General features: G+C 41.8%; 2 protein-coding genes across 6 annotated transcripts; both read left to right on the forward strand.

Annotated features, from left to right (window-relative positions):
- Positions 1 to 615: 615 nt before the first annotated feature.
- LOC139367973 (multiple inositol polyphosphate phosphatase 1-like) lies at positions 616 to 8251 on the forward strand. Of its 4 annotated transcripts, none has more exons than XM_071106415.1 (5): positions 616 to 844; positions 1956 to 2150; positions 2276 to 2373; positions 2485 to 2615; positions 5410 to 8251. In XM_071106415.1, the coding sequence occupies exons 1-5, from the start codon at positions 814 to 816 to the stop codon at positions 5771 to 5773; spliced, it is 819 nt and encodes a 272-aa protein (XP_070962516.1). In that variant the 5' UTR covers positions 616 to 813; the 3' UTR covers positions 5774 to 8251. The 4 variants fall into 4 exon arrangements, 3 of the variants coding, with proteins under 3 accessions (XP_070962516.1, XP_070962514.1, XP_070962515.1); XR_011626906.1 differs by lacking the exon at positions 616 to 844 and adding an exon at positions 966 to 1763 and having other exon boundaries at positions 1953 to 2150; positions 2276 to 2375; positions 2537 to 2615; positions 5410 to 5469; XM_071106413.1 differs by lacking the exon at positions 616 to 844 and adding an exon at positions 966 to 1763 and having other exon boundaries at positions 1953 to 2150.
- Positions 8252 to 8344: 93 nt separating this feature from the next.
- LOC139367972 (3'-phosphoadenosine 5'-phosphosulfate synthase 2b) lies at positions 8345 to 18276 on the forward strand. 2 transcript variants are annotated; one of them, XM_071106412.1, is made up of 12 exons: positions 8345 to 8550; positions 10232 to 10346; positions 10451 to 10686; positions 10943 to 11081; positions 11322 to 11440; positions 11588 to 11701; positions 11824 to 11935; positions 12172 to 12377; positions 12494 to 12629; positions 12787 to 13055; positions 17188 to 17417; positions 17603 to 18276. In XM_071106412.1, exons 1-12 carry the CDS (start codon positions 8524 to 8526, stop codon positions 17742 to 17744), a joined length of 1845 nt encoding a protein of 614 aa, XP_070962513.1. In that variant the 5' UTR covers positions 8345 to 8523; the 3' UTR covers positions 17745 to 18276. The 2 variants fall into 2 exon arrangements, with proteins under 2 accessions (XP_070962513.1, XP_070962511.1); XM_071106410.1 differs by lacking the exon at positions 8345 to 8550 and having other exon boundaries at positions 10084 to 10346.
- Positions 18277 to 18278: the final 2 nt, after the last annotated feature.

Consider the following 18278-nt stretch of genomic DNA (forward strand, 5'->3'; position numbering starts at 1 on the left):
TAAAAGCAGTGTATATTACATTGTCTACATCATTTGAAGACTGGGGGTAATCACCTCAATGACATTCAATCCACTAAGGTATAGAAACCTTTCTGTGTTTACAAACATTTCCAAACCAGGGCGATGCACGAAAGTTGGTGGCAGAACAAGTGGGAATTCTTATAGAAAGCCAGCAAAAAAAGCCTATAATTACATGTTGTTTGTGATTGCATTTCACAATACTTTTGGATTATAATTGTATTTTAAGGCTCGTATGAATGTCTTACTCAATATAATGTTCGTCATCGCAAATCAACTGCATACCTCAACCAGTAAAATGGCTCTTTGGCTAGCTTTTGCTACAGCCTATATCAACGAGCGTAAGCATTCTAGCTAACAACCGCTGCATCCAAAATAGTTATTTTGCAAAGATCACAACCAACTATAATCTTAGCGACTGTCCAAACAAGAATCCAAACATACTTGTAAGTATATGAGAACCACAAAAAAACAGTGATTTTCTTTAGAAGTACTAAAAACAGACTATATTTATGTTGAATAGACGCAGATGGCAATCTTACTGCAGCCAAGAGTCGTGTGTCATGTACTGGAAAAGGGTCTATGTGGTTGAGTTGTACGCCATAAACTCTTAAAGAATGATGTTGAAACCACAGGGCTGTTTTTTGAATATTGTTTTTATTTCCTACATCCCTGAACAACTTTTGTTTAATAATCTTGATTTCTGTCCAATTTCTAAAAAGGTAATTGATCCAGGGTTTTAGCAAATATATTTTTTATAGCTCAACAGAGACCTGTTGTTTCCAATGGGACAAGATGAATCATCGTGGGCAGAACAAGCAAGGAGGTAGGCAGAGCCAAGCACGAGTCTTCTCCCAATGCCGGCCACTCCAGCTTCCTCTCATCACCATATTTGGTGGTGGGTACAAACGCCAAGCGGATGCATCAGATGTATACATCTGGTTCAACATTGTGGTTTTAGTGTGGGCCTCGTCGCACACGAAAACGCAGCGATATATTACGGTTGGCCGGCTGGTGGAGCTCCGTTTTTTGTGTTCAAAGTTTGCAGCGAAACAACAACAACAACAAAGCAGGAAGCTATGCAATAGCTTAGCTAACTTAGTTTAGTAGTTAAATAATCAATTGTTCCTACCTCAACTAATTTGACGAAATGACAACTGCGTTATCTAAACAAAGTTTGTTGTTCATTACATTTAGTCTTGCTTTGACCAGGTTTTCATACTGCTCAGTTGCAAATGCTAACGTCAATTTAAACATACCTGCGATTGCAAATCATTTTGGAACGAAAGGCAGATATGAGGAGGTTAACCGTTATCTCATTAATGACATTCTCTCGGTAAACAAAAACAAATCCATTTTAAAACCAGGATGTACCAATAGCACCGCAATTCATGTGACCGCCATTATTCGGCATGGTACACGATATCCGTCGACCAAAAATATAAAAATGATGCAACGGCTTTACGACCTTGTTCTAAACGAGGCAATGAATACTGATAAATGGCTGAAGGATATCAAAACCAAGTGGGAAATGTGGTACACCGACGACATGGATGGCAAGCTTGTGGAGAAGGGGCGAGATGACCATAGGCATCTGGCTGTCAGGTTGGCAACATTGTTTCCATCTCTGATATCCGAGGAAAACCTCAGAGCCCACCGTATCCGTTTCATCACTAGCTCTAAACACAGATGCGTGGACAGCATTGTAGCATTTCAAGAGGGCCTGCTCAACCTTTGGAACGTGACAGGGGAGTTTGTTTGTACAGCAAAGCTAGCTAGTTTTGTCGTTTTGCTATTCCTTGAATGATATGCCTGAACCGATCACTCACTCTCACACTGATTACTATTGTTACAGCTGAGAGGGATTTGTTGGGGGTGAGATCTGAGATGATGTACTATGTTTGGACTTAATGTATTCTCTTTTTGTCTTGTTGCAGAAGTTGGACCCAGCCACAAAATCAACGATGAGTTGATGAGATTCTTTGACCAGTGTCAGAAATTTGTTGAGGACGTAGAGAACAACCAAACTGCCCTGGAAGAGGTCCACCTCTTCAAGTCCTCAGCAGAGATGAAAAGAGTGCAGATGAAAATGGCTGACCAGCTGCAAGTGCCATACGATCGCATCACACCAGGTTGTTTGGTTCCAAATCTTTGCCACTTTGTGTAGTGAAGGGAGTTAATCATGTTACGGCTGAAACTTACTATCCTATTGTGCCAGTTACATATGTTCACTAATCCTCCCTTTTCTTGTCACCAGATCTGGTGGAGGCTGCATTCTTCCTGTGCTCATATGAGTTTGCCATCAAATCTTTGAACTCCGCCTGGTGCAACCTGTTTGATGAGCCCGACGCCCAAGTATGTACACAACATCATGGGAGAGCTATTGCCTCTGCCACAAACAATGAAGAACCCAGTTCCGTCATAAAGATCAAATGTTCATTAATGCAATCACCTGTAACTTTTCAGGTGCTGGAGTACAAAAATGACCTAAAACAGTACTGGAAGAGGGGCTATGGTCATGATATCAACCGCAAGTCCAGTTGCAATCTCTTTCATGACCTGTTCAATCGTCTTGATCAGGCTGCTCGTGAGATCAGGTGAGTTGGTTGTAAAGTTAAACCACAGTCCACATTAATTTTATTGTCCACCATAATCACATAACTTGGACACAAGTTCTTATAGTGCCTTAAGAATGTATTGACACCCCTTGACTTTTTCCACATTTTGTTGTTACAAAGTGGGATTCAAATGGATTTCATTGTCAATGGTCTACACAAAGTACTCTGTCAAAGAGGAAGAAAAATTCTAACGTTTGTAAAAAATAAAAATAAATGTATATATCTATATCATGGTTACATAACTATTCAACCCCCTAAGTCAATAGATGTTAGTCACCTTTGCCAGTGATTACAGTGGTGTGTATTTCTGGATAAGTCTAAGAACTTTGCTCACCTGGATTGTACAAAATGTGCACATTATAACTTTAGAAAATTCTTCAAGCTCTCAAATTGGTTGTTGATCATTGCAAGACAGTCTTGCCATAGATTTTTAAAGACAATTTTAAGTTAAAACTGTAACTTGGCCACACAGGAACATTCAATGTTGTCTTGGTAAGCAACTCCAGTGTACAGTCGTGGGCCAAAGTTTTGCGAATGACACAAACATTAATTTTCACAAAGTTTGCTGCTTCAGTGTCTTTAGATATTTTTGTCAGATGTTACTATGGAATACTGAAGTATAATTACAAGCATTTCATAAGTGTCAAAGGCTTTTATTGACAATTACATGAAGTTGATGCAGAGTCAATATTTGCAGTGTTGACCCTTCTTTTTCAAGACCATGCAATCTGCCCTGGCATGCTGTCAATTAACTTCTGGGCCACATCCTGACTGATGGAAGCCCATTCTTGCATAATCAATGCTTGGAGTTTGTCAGAATGTGTGGGTTTTTGTTTGTCCACCCACCTCTTGGGGATTGACCACAAGTTATCAATGGGATTAAGGTCTGGGGAGTTTCCTGGCCATGGACCCAAAATGTTGATGTTTTGTTCCCTGAGAAACTTATTTATCACTTTTGCTTTATGGCAAGGTGCTCCATCATGCTGGAAAAGGCATTGTTCGTCACCAAACTGTTCCTGGATGGTTGGGAGAAGTTGCTCTCGGAGGATGTGTTGGTACCATTCTTTATTCATGGCTGTGTTCTTAGGCAAAATTGTGAATGAGCCCACTCCCTTGGCTGAGAAGCAACCCTACACATGAATGGTCCCAGGATGCTTTAAGGTTGGCATGACACAGATGGTAGCGCTCACCTTGTCTTCTCCGGACAAGCTTTTTTCCGGATGCCCCAAACAATCGGAAAGGGGATTCATCAGAGAACATGACTTTACCCCAGTCCTCAGCAGTCCAATCCCTGTACCTTTTGCAGAATATCAGTCTGTCCCTGATGTTTTTCCTGGAGAGAAGTGGCTTCTTTGCTGCCCTTCTTGACACCAGGCATCCTCCCAAAAGTCTTCGCCTCACTGCTGCCATTCCTGAGCAAGCTCTGTATTCGTGGTGCCCCGATCCCGCAGCTTTAGGAGACGATCCTGGAACTTGCTGGACTTTCTTGAGCGCCGTGAAGCCTTCTTCACAACTATTGATCCGCTCTCCTTGAAGTTATTGATGAGCCGATAAATGGTTGTTTTAGGTGCAATCTTACTGGCAGCAATATCCTTGCCTGTGAAGCCCTTTTTGTGCAAAGCAATGATGACGGCACATGTTTCCTTGCAGGTAACCATGGTTGACAGAGGAATAACAATGATTCCAAGCACCACCCTCCTTTTGAAGCTTCCAGTGTGTTATTTGAACTCAATCAGCATGACAGAGTGATCTCCAGCCTTGTCCTCGTCAACACTCGCACCTGTGTTAACGAGAGAATCACTGACATGTCAGCTGGTCCTTTTGTGGCAGGGCTGAAATGCAGTGTAAATGTTTTTTAGGGATTCAGTTCATTTGCATGGCAAAGAGAGACTTTTCAATTAATTGCAATTCATCTGATCACTCTTCATAACATTCTGGAGTATATGCAAATTGCCATCATACAAACTGAGGCAGCAGACTTTGAAAATTCACATTTGTGTCATTCTCTCAACTTTTGGCCACGACTGTATATTTGGCCTTGTTTTAGGTTATTGTTCTGCTGAAAGTTGAATTTGTTTTCCTGTTTCTGTTGGAAAGCAGACTGAACCAGGATTTCTCTAGGATTTTGCCTGTGCTTAGCTCTATTCCATTTCTTTTTATTTAAAAAATACTCCTTAGTCCTTGCCAATGACAAGAATACCCATTACATGATGTAGCCACCACCATGCTTTAAAATATGAAGTGGTACTCTGACATTGTGTTGGAATTCCACTTTTACATTATGGGGTATTGTGTGTAGGTCAGTGACACAATCTCAATTTAATCCATTTTAAATTCAGTCTAACACAACGTGGAAAAACTAGAGGTGTGAATACTTTCTGAAGACAGTCCCCTTGCTTGTTATTGAAAAACTATTGGGACCCTTCCTCTCCCATGGATTGTGTTACACCTGTTTTCAATGGGGAATGTCATTGAATAGATTGTTTCTCCCTCTGATGCATTTCACATCACTTCCCTTAGTCATTTTTTATTTAACTAGGCAAGTCAGTTAAGAACAAATTCTTATTTACAATGACGGCCAAACCCAGACAACGCTGGGCCAATTGTGGGCCAATCGAGGCCGGATGTGATTCAGCCTGGATTCAAACCAGGGACTGTAGTGTCACCTCTTGCACTGAGACGCAGTGCCTTAGACCCCTGCGCTACTCGGGAGCCCGTGTGGCTGGTTATCGCCATGATTTTTGAACTGTGGATTGTCAATTGTTTCGTTCAGGTTTGGGCATGTATCTGAGGCTGTGACCATCCAGGTGGGTCATGCCGAGACCCTCCTGCCCCTGTTGGCCCTCATGGGCTTCTTCAGAGACGAGACAGCCCTGACTGCTGACAACTTTGACGTGCAAAATGGCCGCACCTTCCGTACCAGCCGCATTGTGCCTTATGCAGCCAACCTGCTCTTTGTGCTATATGACTGCAGCGAAGGACTCCGGCTACAGTTCCTCCTCAACGAGACACCTCAGAACTTCCCCGACATAATGCACCAGGCTCCACTCTACGATACGGTCAGAGAGACCTACAGAGAGCTGCTGCACGGCTGCAATTTTGAAAAGGAGTGCGAGCTGCCCCGACCCAACTCCTGAGTTGTGAGCTTGGGGCATGTGAACGTAAAGGGCTCTCTCTACAGGGTTTGGAGGATTTCAAATGTCTGTGTCATGCAAGAGAGGGGTTTTGGCCAAAGCAGTTCCTTTAATGGTCTAGCTTTTTTGAAGTAATTCAAGTCAGAGGTTTCACAGATAGCGTTTACAGGTACACACTTTTTTTTAGGTGTTAGTTTTTTCCCCTTTACCTTTTATTTAACTTTTTTTTTAAATTTTTTTTTAATGCATACTGCCTTTGTTGGCAGTATGCATTTTCCAAAAGCAGAAAGAAACACCTTCTAAAATGGTATGTCTGAGTGAGCTATTCAAGTATTAGGACATTGACATTTTTGTTGTTTTGTCTCTGTTCTCCAGCACTTTGGATTTTAACTCATACAATGATTGAGGTTAAAGTACAGACTGTTAGCTTTAATTTGACAGTATTTTCATCCATATCAGGTGAAGTGTTTAGAAATTACAGCACTTTTTTTGGGGGGGGGGGCTCTGTACACCATTTTGGATTTGAAGTGATTCAATGACTGAGGTTTGTGTGGACTGTCAGATTTTAATTAGGGTATTTTCATCCATATCAGGTGAACCATTTTAGAAATTGTTCATAAACACTTCTACAAATGATAACCTCCCCTGTTTATTGTAATGGTGAGGTTAGCATGTCTTGGGTATGATATTTGTGCTTCTGTCTCACTCATTGTTTTTCAAGATTCATTCAGGACTATCCATTGTCATGGTAGCATCCACATTCATGTGGAAGTGTTTACAAACATATTCTATTCTTATTTACAATAAGTGTCTCCAAAATGTACCATTCATTTCTATTGGGCACAAAATAATCTGAAACAGAAAATGCATTCAACAGGTTTGTAGAGTCACAAGCTTGATGTAATCATTGCACAAGCAATTTGCTACACTTGCAATATCATCTGCTAACCATGTGTATGTGACCAATACAATTTGATTTGATCATTGCATGCTTGGAATATGAGACCAAATACTAAACCTTTGACTACTTTAATACGCATAAGTGAATTTGTGCTAATACTTTTGGTCTCCTAAAATGGGGGGGACTAAGTTTAAAAAATAAAATAAAAATGTAAGTTCTGTAATTTCTAAATGGTTCACCAGATATGGATGAAAAAATACCCTGAAAATTAAAAATGACAGTCTCCACTTTAACCTCAGTCATTGTATCAAAACGTGTCACTAACCAGGTTTCCATCCAACCTTTTTATGCAAGTAAAGTACATGTCGGATAAAACATGTAATGACAGGCCTGATGGAAACAGCATGTTTAGGTAAACTTAACAAATGTCGACCAAACAAAATACCCTAGACAAGGTGGGATATTTTTGTGCCGGTAAAATTATTTATACGAGAAAAGTCGGTGGAAACCCTTTTATGCGCAAATATTGATATAATAACCATATCGAAGTTAACTTGGGAGTCACGCGACGACGTTGTGTGGTCCTCCCACTAAGACTACGGTAAAGCATGCAGTTTATTAGGCTACAGATGAATACATTATGGACTTCACTGGGTGACGAAAATGCAAGGCGATGAGCTTGATGCGCCTTTCCAATAAATATCGAGGGTCTTATTCTGGTGACATAATCTATTCTCTACTGTTGTTTGACAAATACAACATTTTCTATTTTGTTAATAATAGTACTCTCAACATGTGTGCTATAGTGCGTTCTAGCCAACACCGTGAAGCACGTGCCAATACTGGGTACACTCGCATTGTTTTGGTAAGAACCACCGGTAGAGTTGAAAATGCGACGGTAACCCATTTAACGTATGTTTTTTTTATTTGGTACGTGGCAATTTAACGCAAAATGTATTTTATGTGCACTACGTCATCACGCACAGCCATTTATCTGTAACAAGTCAATTTGATAAACACATCTGGAGGGAAAAGGCGCTTATTTGTTTTTATGTGGATTTTAGAATATTCTCATAAAAATCTGTCGTCAATTGGATGGAAACCTTGCTACTGTCCCAATACTGTTGAAGCTCACTGTATATGCATTGGGTTGGGTTTCCTTGCTGAAAATGACCCTTTGCAATGTTGTTGTTGTTTTTTTGCTCTATAATATGAGTATTTGTTTGGGCTGATTTTATATTTATACTCATTTTTTGAAACATTTATTCCAAAATTAGCCTTTTTTTGTTTCAAACATTATTGGGACTGCTTTGTGAACAATACGTTTTTAAATTAGGGGTTACTTTACCGGAGTTATTTTACTTGATTATTTTCAACATTGTCATTATGATTTGCGTTGAAATATTTAAGATTAAAGTAAATGCCTTGAGTTTTTCTTTTGTTTTCTTTTGACATATTTTATTCTGCATCAAATACAAATTTAGCAACCAATTTCAAAATCAGTAAATTGTCTAATAACGTTAAAATGTTCCATGACAAACAGTGATTATTTGTATATTAAAATAAATCTTCAAATGCCATTAATGCTTTCTCCGATTTCATGGTTTTGCAGTTCTTTAGCTCAACCCAGTGTAATGTCGTGGCTCTGACGTTCTGTGAAATTGAGTGGGTACGAAAAAGGCAGGGCTATGAATATGCTACGTGTCGGATTAGAAATCTTCATTGGACGTCTCCCGTCAGATTTATTTCCGATAAATCACACAAACTCGTTTTTTAGAAGTGAATATAGCTTAATCATTACCAACATATAAATTATTAGGTCACCAAATTAAACGTTTCAGGAGAAGCGGCGATGTCTGGGATTAAAAAACAAAGAACGGTAGGCTATGTCATTATGTTTGACTTTTGATATGTTACGTTACTTATTTCATTCGGATCTGTGCTTGTTGGGTGGGGGGCAGACAATGTATCAAATTGGATAACTTTTTTCTATCTAAACATGTAGGCTTCGTATGTTGAGCACCGAAAGAGATACATTGGAGCAGAGTCGAAAGTTATTCTATAGCTAGCATTATTTCTAAACTGAAAGTTCTGTAGGAATGTTCTATGTTAAGCACAATTACCTTCCTTCCCCCTTTTCACCAGCTGTGTATAGAAAAATATAGCATAGAATCATTCTTACCTGTTTTTAGTTAGTGGTCTACACAAGAAAGTGACCCAGTCAGTTTTAGCCACAAATCAGCGTTGGGGGATCAGTAGACCTGTGGATTGACTGACCACTTCTCGGGAAATCACTGCAATGCAAAACTGATTCTTGGCTAATAAATTCCTTTTCGAGTTATAACAATAGGTAGATTTATACGGCCACATTATATAATATTCCACTGATGTTATATACAGTATTTGCATTTTATAGCCTACAGATATTGTATAATAACATGTAGTTTATTGTATAGAATGTAAAGTCGTACTATATGATAGTGTATGATGTGCTTCCCTATTTCAAATAGCTGAGATGTTATTAAGGCTTGTGACATATTTAGTGATGGTATCTAGGCTATACATTTGGATCTGTCTTATGGCCTCTCTAAACAGTGAAACAAGTTGTTCCAGATGAACTGGTTTTAATTAAGTTTATCCATGTCCCTAACAACAAGTGCTCATTGAGGAGTTATGTCTGCTGGAGCGAGGCTACAGTAACAGTGAGCCACTATGAGAGTCACTAATGAATGAAGCTCAGATATCACGTGTCTGGGCAGGCCTGGGAGAGGCACAGCCTGGCCTTTGAGAGGTTCCAGCTAGCGAGCATTGGGCCTGACTGCCACACTGCAGGACTGTATGAATGAATAGGCCTGTTTGTTTCCCCCTGTCCCTCTGCAGCCCCCACCAACCTGGTCCGCCTACACACCACACAGTATGGGAAGCCACAAAGATGCAATTAGGCAGGCTGGACAAGGACTTATTAGAAGAGGTTAGAGTGACATGAGTATACCTTGTTGTATCTAGATAATCTGTACAATTAAAGCTTCCCTGGGTTAGGGTTTATATCTTTCTAATGTCTGTATGTGCCTGATCAGTAGTCAAATCCCTTTTACACAGGGCTCTTCAATGTCAGTCCTGGAGGGCTAAAACACTTCTGGTTTTCATCCTCTCCTTCTAATCAGGGATTGGTTCAGACCCAGGACACCAGGTGAGTGCAATTAACTACCAGGTAGAAACCAAAACCAGAAGTGTTTAGACTCCCCAGGAACGGAATTGAACAGCCCTGCGGTTTTACTTCTAACGATGACCCGATTAGCTGTAAACTGAGAGGAATGGCTTTCAGACAGATTGTTCTGCTTGGCATTCAAACAAATGGGAAAGTATACATGTCTTGCAGAGGACTTAAGGCACTCATTATCAAGCTATCACTACAAATTACATCACAGTTCAGTGTTTCTCAGCTGACTAAAATACTGTGTTTAGTTGCAAACACCTAAGGCAGCATTTCTTTGTCCTGTGCTAATAGCTCAATTAGGAATGTGCAGATGTGCAATGGTGCAGTCTCTCTGTGGTTTCAGGACCTTCAGAGGGCCACTAATGTCGTGTACCAGGCTCACCATGTGAGCCGGTCCAAACGAGGCCAAGTGGTGGGCACCAGAGAGGGCTTCAGAGGTTGCACGGTCTGGCTCACTGGTAAGCAAATGCCCTCTCTCTTTATCTCTCCAATACTAGACCAGAGTTTCACATAAGCCATGTTGGATAATGGATATATTGTAAACTGTCACTGTGTACTAAAGGTTTGTCAGGTGCCGGAAAGACAACCGTCGGCTTTGCCCTGGAGGAGTACTTGGTGTTCCATGGTATTCCCTGCTACTCCCTGGATGGGGATAACATCAGACAGGGGCTGAACAGGAACCTTGGCTTCACCTCTGTGGACAGGGAGGAGAACATCAGGCGCATCGCTGAGGTGGCCAAGCTGTTTGCAGACGCAGGATTGGTCTGCATCACCAGCTTCATTTCTCCATTCACTAAGGTGAGTGAGTGACAGTTAAAAAGACACTTCAAATTCTACTTGATATGAAATAATCAATTGGAAAATTGTCAAAGGAGCATCACTGTCATCCATTGTGATTGATCCGAGCTCTTGCCTGTATAGCTGCTATACTGTGTCTGATTGCATTCACTTCCGTTGGTATTTGGTTTTGAGAACCTCTTTTTGATATGGAAGTAAAATCAAGATGGCAAACATGTTGATTTTTGCTACCCCAGTCTCTTTCTCTTGTGCATAGGACCGGCAAGAAGCCAAAAAGATCCATGTACAATCTGGGCTGCCGTTCTTTGAGGTGTTCGTCGACGCTCCCCTGGAGGTGTGTGAGAGCAGGGATGTCAAAGGCCTCTACAAGAAGGCCCGTGCTGGAGAGATTAAAGGTACTGATCAGGCTGACTCTGCCCTCCAGCGTTCCAGTTCTCTGTTCCAGTACATTACACACAGCTACATTTACAAGTATAGATCACATGGCTTCAAAGTCTACTACTTAACATGCTGTTGAACAAGCAAAAAGAGTGGGGTTATATAATGTACAGCCAAAGCACTATATTGACGCCGCACTAAAGTAGTGTAAATGATTGACAAAGTCCTTAACAGGTATCCTGACCCCCTCCCCTTAGGCTTTACGGGCATTGATTCGCCTTTTGAGAAGCCTGAGTCACCAGATCTTGTGCTGAAGACTGGAGAGATCTCAGCGACTGAGTGCATCCAGCAGGTGGTCGAGCTGCTTAAGGAACAGGTGAGTCTATCTATGGTCCCTGAGACCTCGCTGGGCCTCGCCTGTCTGTGGTGTATTCCTCATTGTATCTCTACCGTGAGGAAAATGTCCTAGTCATTGGAAATTAACTTGTCATTGTGCTATCACATTGATCCTTTTGTTTTGTAGAATATTGTGCCCACTGGTGTGACAGAGGAAGTGACTGAGCTCTTTGTGCCAGAGAACAAGCTGGACTTGGCACTGAGCGACGCCAAGACACTGCCTACCGTCAGCATCACCAAGGTAACAAATCATTCTTATATGCACATTTTGGAGTTTGACACACACAATCTGACCCTTTATGTTGAGTGGTAACACCTGATGGGACCACACCCTACTGACGTTTTGTTCTGTATTTCCTGTAGCTGGACCTCCAGTGGGTGCAGGTGCTGGCGGAGGGCTGGGCCAGCCCCCTCAAGGGCTTCATGAGGGAGAGGGAGTTCCTGCAGGTTCTGCACTTCGACACTCTCCTGGATGGTAATACTGGTATTTTATAACTTCATAGACGACACAGTTTAATGTAGCGTATGCTCATATCAATTGAATGGATTGTTCTTAATAGTGCCCATGTTTGTCTGTAATATCATGTGCTATTGACATGTTATGCACATGTAACAACACCTACCTCACATAAAGTCAATAGCTCTCACAATGAGCCAACAGAGGTCTGTTGACTTTTCTGTCAGTGACATAGAATGACATGTGGTTGGCAGGTGGAAACATCAACCTCTCTGTGCCGATCGTCCTGCCCGTTTCCAAAGAGAGCAAAGAGAAGCTGGACGGCTGCGCAGCGTTTGCCCTTGAGTTCAAAGGTTGCAGAGTGGCAATTCTCCGCAACCCTGAGTTTTATGAACATCGGAAGGAAGAGCGTTGTGCCAGGCAGTGGGGAACCACATGTCCTCAGCATCCTTACATTAAGGTTAGAATTGCCTTTTAGAACTGTCCCTGTTAATATCATGAACTTGCTTGTCAACAGAACATACTTCAATGAGAAATCAGAAATGTAAAAAAATATATATATATATAATCTCACAGATGGTTATGGAGGGTGGTGATTGGCTGGTTGGTGGAGATTTGGAGGTGCTAGAGCAAATCAAATGGAACGATGGTCTGGACCAATACCGCTTCACTCCAAGAGAACTGAAGCAAAAGTTCAAGGAAATGAAAGCAGGTGAATAGCTTATTATATTCTGTTTAATTCGCACTTCCTGTCTGCTGTCTCTCTTAGTGCTGCATTGTGTATGCTAATGTCTACTTAAGGCAAATGCTGAAAAAACACAGTGATGATGAAGAAGACTTAAGGAACCTCCTTTTTTGCGTTCCCCCAGACGCCGTCTTCGCCTTCCAACTTCGCAACCCGGTCCACAATGGCCACGCCCTCCTGATGCAAGACACAAAGCGGCGGCTGCTGGAGCGAGGCTACAAGAACCCTGTCCTGCTGCTCCACCCGCTGGGAGGCTGGACCAAAGACGATGACGTGCCTCTGGACTGGCGCATAAAACAGCATGCTGCCGTACTGGAGGAGGGGGTACTGGACCCAGCCAGCACCATCGTGGCCATATTCCCCTCTCCCATGATGTATGCTGGACCCACTGAGGTAGGGCTATGGTTTCCCCCTGGCCTCTACATCTTAGATAGATTTAACTTACACTGTTTGAACTAACTGGATACAAGTGGCGGTTTTATAATGAGATCTTTTTTTATTTATTTTTTTGGACTCAATGTTGTGCTTTGCTCACTTGAACAGGAAGGTGGTGCGGCGGTCCTTCAAGTTTTTTCCTGGAACTTTATCATCAATGTCTGGCATTCTCTGGATTTATGGTGCTTTCAAGACAACTGGGAACTCAGAAAAAACAAGGTTGAATAATAACGTCAGTGATCTTCAGGTCGTAGCTCTAGAAAAAGGCCTGAGTTCCCAACTTGAAATTCCGAGTTGGATGATTGTTCAAAACTTATTTTCCCAGTCAGAGCTCATTGTTTTCCCCCCCAGAGTTCCCAGTTGTCTTGAACTCACTGAAGTCTGAGATTTCCCAGTTCCGAGTTCCAGTTGTTTTGAACGCGGCAGAATTCATGCTGGCTTGACAGCATGGCCAATGTATTCAAACTTTTCTGTTTATCCTTTTAAGCTTGGAAAAGAGTCTCTTAAACGCAGACTTGGACCACACACCCTCTCCGCCGGATAGCAGGCAGGGGAAGCAACATAGTGATTGCTTTGCAACGCTTGCAGTTATCCACAGATTCTTTCCAAACCACTCATGGATAAATTTGCAATTTCCAACTTGTTGTGTAATGTTTATGTCCAATGAGCACCTATATGTTTTATTTCTCTTCATATGACAAGGATTGAAAAGGATTTGTCAACGTGATTCATGATGATGACTTGTCTAGTTTGCTAGCTAAGCTATGGTAGATGTCACGTGATTTGACAGAATTTTATCTGTGATCAATGACCTTGAGCCTTCTTGGATGGGCACTTCTAATGTAAATCTATGGCAGCACCCAAGGGGGCTTGAACTTTCTATCTCTCCCCGAAGATTTTGCGACAACATAGTGTCCCAATGAATAACAGAACACTGAGCCAATCACTACGCACCTAGAGAAGATTACCAACCCCTGAGCTCTGCAAGGTCTCTAAATTCCTCCCTACAGGCTGTCTCATTGTTGTCAGTGATCAGGCTTACTACCTGTGTCGTTGGCAAACGTAATTATGGTGTTGGAGTCGTCCTTGACCAAGCAGTCATGGTCAACAATAAGTACAGGAAGGGACTAAGCACGCACTCCTGAGGGGCCCCGTGTTGAGGATCAGCGTGGCAGATGGGTTATTGCCTACCCTTACCACCTGGGGGCGGCCCATCAGGAAGTCCAGGATCCAGTTGCAGAGGGAGGTGTTTAGTCCCAGGGTCCTTAGCTTAGTGATGAGGTTGAAAATGTCAGTGACGACACTTGCCAGTTAGTCAGCGCATTCTCGTAGTACACGTCCTGGTAATCCGTCTTGCCCTGCAGCCTTGTGAATTTTGACCTGTTTAAAGATCATACTCACGTCGGCTACGGAGAGCGTGATCACACAGTTGTCCGGAACAGCTGATGCTCTCATACATGCTTCAGTGTTTCTTGCCTCAAAACGCACGTAGAAGTAATTTAGCTCGTCTGGTGGCTCATGTCACTGGGCAGCTTGCGACTGGCTTCCCTTTGTAGTCCCTAATAGTTTGCAAGCCCCGCCACATCCGACGAGCATCGGAGCTGTATTGACACTTAGTCCTGTTTGATGGTTTGTCAGAGGGCATAGTGGGATTTTTATTTTAATTTAACCACCTTTTTCTCCCCAATTTCGTTCTTGTCTGAACGCTGCATCCCACCAACGGGCTCGGGAGAGGCAAAGGTCTAGTCATACATCCTCCAAAACATGACACGCCAAGCCGTGCTTCTTAACATCCACTCAATTAACGCGGAAGCCAGCTGCACCAATGTGACGGAGGAAACACCATTCAACTGACAACCGAATTCGGCCTGCAGGCGCCCGGCCCACTAGAGCGTGATGAGCCAAGTAAACCCCCCTGATGTGGTATACTCCTCAATGCCATCGGATGCGTCCCAGGAACATATTCCAGTCCTGTAGCTTAGCATCTGACCACTTCCGTATTGAGCGATTCACTGGTACTACCTGCTTTAGTTTTTGCTTGTAAGCAGGAATCAGGAGGATAGAATTATGGTCAGATTTGCCAAATGGAGGGTGAGGGAGAGCTTTGTACGCGTCTCTGTGTGTGGAGTAAAGGTGGTCTAGACATTTTTTTTCCTCTGGTTGCACATGCTGGTAGAAATTAGGTAAAACAGATTTAAGTTTCCCTGCATTATTCTTCAGCGACTAGGAGCACCGCCTCTGGATGAGCATTTTCTAGTTTGCTTATGGCTGTATACAACTCGTTGAGTGCAATCTTAGTGCCAGCATCGGTTTGTGGTGGTAAATAGATGGCTATGAAAAATATAGATAACTCTTGGTAAATAGTGTGGTCTACAGCTAATCACGAGATAGTCTAACCCAGGCGAGCAAAACCTTGAGACTTCCTTAATATTAGATTTTGCACACCAGATGTTATTGGCGAATAGACACAGACTGCCACCCCTTGTCTTACCAGAGGCAGCTGTTCTGTCTCGCCGATGTACGAAAAACCAACTGTATATTATCCATGTCATAATTCAGCCACGACACTGTGTTTGTATGCGGGTTTATAAACTCAATCATATATTTTTTTTACATTGTTTGCAAACTGATATGTGACATGTATTAATGCCAAAATAACATACAAAAAAGGCACAAAAGAATATATATATTTACAGTACCCGTCAAAAGTTTGGATACCTATTCATTTAAGGGTTTTTCTTTATTTGTACTATTTTCTACATTGTAGAATAATAGTGAAGACATCACAACTATTAAACAACACACATGGAATCATGTAGTAACCAAAAAAGTGCTAAACAAATCTAAATATATTTTAGATTCTTCAAAGTAGTCACCCTTTGCCTTTGACAGCTTTGCACACTCTTTGCATTCTCTCAACCAGCTTCACTTGGAATGCTTTTCCAACAGTCTTGAAAGAGTTCCCACATATGCTGAGTGCTTTTGCTTCACTCTGCGGTCCAACTCATCCCAAACCATCTCAATTGGGTTGAGGTCAGGTGATTATGGAGGCCAGGTCATCTTACTCCATCACTCTTCTTCTTGATCAAATAGCCCTTACAAAGACTGGAGGTGTGTTGGGTCATTGTCCTTTTGAAAAACAAATGATAGTCCCACTAAGCGCAAACCAGATGGGATGGCGTATCACTGCAGAATGCTGTGGAAGCCATGCTGGTTAAGTGTGCCTTGAATTCTAAATAAATGTGTAAATGTTACTTGAACACTGTGAAGCATTTATTTGGGCTGCAATTTCTGAGGCTGGTAACTATAATGAGCTTATCCTCTGCAGCAGAGGTAACTCTGGGTCTTCCTTTCCTGTGGCGGTCCTCATGAGAGCCAGTGTCATCATAGGGCATGATGGTTTTTGCGACTGCACTTGAAGAAACTTTCAATGTTTTTTTTATTTTTATGTTCCCCATTGACTGACCTTAATGTCTTAAAGTAATGATGGACTGTCGTTTCTCTTTGCTTATTTGAGCTGTTCTTGCCATAATATGTACTTGGTCTTTTACCAACCTTCTGTATACCACCCATACCTTGTCACAACACAACTGATTTGCGCAAACACATTAATAAGGAAATAAATTTCACAAATTTAACTTTTAACAAGGCACACCTGTTATTTGAAACTCATTCCAGGTGACTCATGAAGCTGGTTGAGAGAATCCCAAGAGTGTGCAAAGCTGGCAAGACAAATGGTGGCTACTTTGAAGAATCTCAAATAGAAAATATATTTTGATTTGTTAAACACTTTTTTTGGTTACTACACGATTCCTTATGTATTATTTCATAGTTTTGATGTCTTCACTATTATTCTACAATGTAGAAAATAGTAAAAAATAAAGAACAAATCTTGAATGAGTAGGTGTGTCCAAACTTTTGACTGGTACTGTATATTATTATTATATATTGCCCCAACTGCCCTGAATGACATGTTGTCACTGCTGGACACTAATCTCTGTATAAAATGTATTTCTAAGCATTGTTTTATTCAGTAGAATCAGGTCATATCTGTAGTCACTAGACAGGTGTTTGTCTTTCCACCCGTTAGGTACAGTGGCACTGCCGGGCACGAATGATAGCTGGTGCCAACTTCTACATCGTTGGTCGTGACCCTGCGGGCATGCCTCACCCCGAGACCAAGCAGAGCCTGTATGAGCCCACCCACGGGGCCAAGGTCCTCACCATGGCCCCTGGTCTCCCCTCTGTAGAGATCATCCCCTTCAGAGTGGCTGCCTACAACAAGACTAAAAGATCTATGGACTTCTACGATAAGGAGAGGTACATTGACAGCTAATATTTTGGCCCATACGTTTTTCCGGGCTATGTGGCCTGACCAGGAAAATCTCTGGGCTCTAGTTGTAAGCAATAACTAGGGCTCAGGAAAACCTTTCCTACAATGTCAAAAAGTAACTGAGAGATTGAATCAAGCTGCTTCACTCACTTTGTCTTACCTTCCTTTCCAGACACCAGGAATTTGAGTTCATATCTGGGACCAAGATGAGGAGGATGGCACGCAGCGGAGAGAACCCTCCAGATGGTTTCATGGCCAATAAAGCCTGGAAGGTCCTCACAGAGTACTACAGCTCCCTGCAGAAGGACGAATGAACACGCACACCTTGTTTCAAACAGACAGATCACTTTTAAGCTTCTCTATTTTATATTTTCATTTTAAATCAAGTACTGTAGACATCTAGGCATTAATGAAATACATGCCTGAGCTTTTTTTTTTTACTAAATTGAATGTCATATTACCTGGAAATTATCTAGTTTGATGTGAGGGTCAAAATAAATCTGTAAGCAGTGTAAAAAAAGATGGAAGTCAGAGTTGTGAAGAAATCAATATGAATGTTTTAACAGATCACTTTTGTTACCTATGTCTTTACTGCATCTGTACTTCCAAGCTAGTAACTTAAAATGTATGTTTTAGAAGCTGTGAGAAGACTATAATTCTGTAGTTGAGTGACCAAGAGTGTGATATGAGTGAAAGGGGTTTTAACTATCCCTGTGTAATGAATGAAACTATATTTATCAAGTGATGCCATGGTACCTAATTTCTAAATGTTCTTATACTGCATCTAGCCTTTTTATATCAGTACTTTTCAGGAAGTTTCAAGCAAATAAATGATTACATGACAAAGA

Source organism: Oncorhynchus clarkii, chromosome 16 (assembly GCF_045791955.1).
Source record: "Oncorhynchus clarkii lewisi isolate Uvic-CL-2024 chromosome 16, UVic_Ocla_1.0, whole genome shotgun sequence".
In the NCBI taxonomy this organism is placed as follows: Eukaryota; Metazoa; Chordata; class Actinopteri; order Salmoniformes; family Salmonidae; genus Oncorhynchus; species Oncorhynchus clarkii.

What these genes read in the sequence shown, in the direction of transcription:
- LOC139367973 (XM_071106413.1), top strand. Translation starts at nt 1,169, where the DNA reads ATGACAACTGCGTTATCTAAACAAAGTTTGTTGTTCATTACATTTAGT. An exon ending in GCTCAACCTTTGGAACGTGA is followed by an intron (nt 1,764 to 1,952) that starts CAGGGGAGTTTG and finishes TTTGTCTTGTTG; the next exon opens with CAGAAGTTGGACCCAGCCAC. An exon ending in TTGATGAGCCCGACGCCCAA is followed by an intron (nt 2,374 to 2,484) that starts GTATGTACACAA and finishes GTAACTTTTCAG; the next exon opens with GTGCTGGAGTACAAAAATGA.
- LOC139367972 (XM_071106410.1), top strand. Translation starts at nt 10,199, where the DNA reads ATGTGCAATGGTGCAGTCTCTCTGTGGTTTCAGGACCTTCAGAGGGCC. An exon ending in TCATTTCTCCATTCACTAAG is followed by an intron (nt 10,687 to 10,942) that starts GTGAGTGAGTGA and finishes TCTTGTGCATAG; the next exon opens with GACCGGCAAGAAGCCAAAAA. An exon ending in TGTATGCTGGACCCACTGAG is followed by an intron (nt 13,056 to 17,187) that starts GTAGGGCTATGG and finishes TCCACCCGTTAG; the next exon opens with GTACAGTGGCACTGCCGGGC.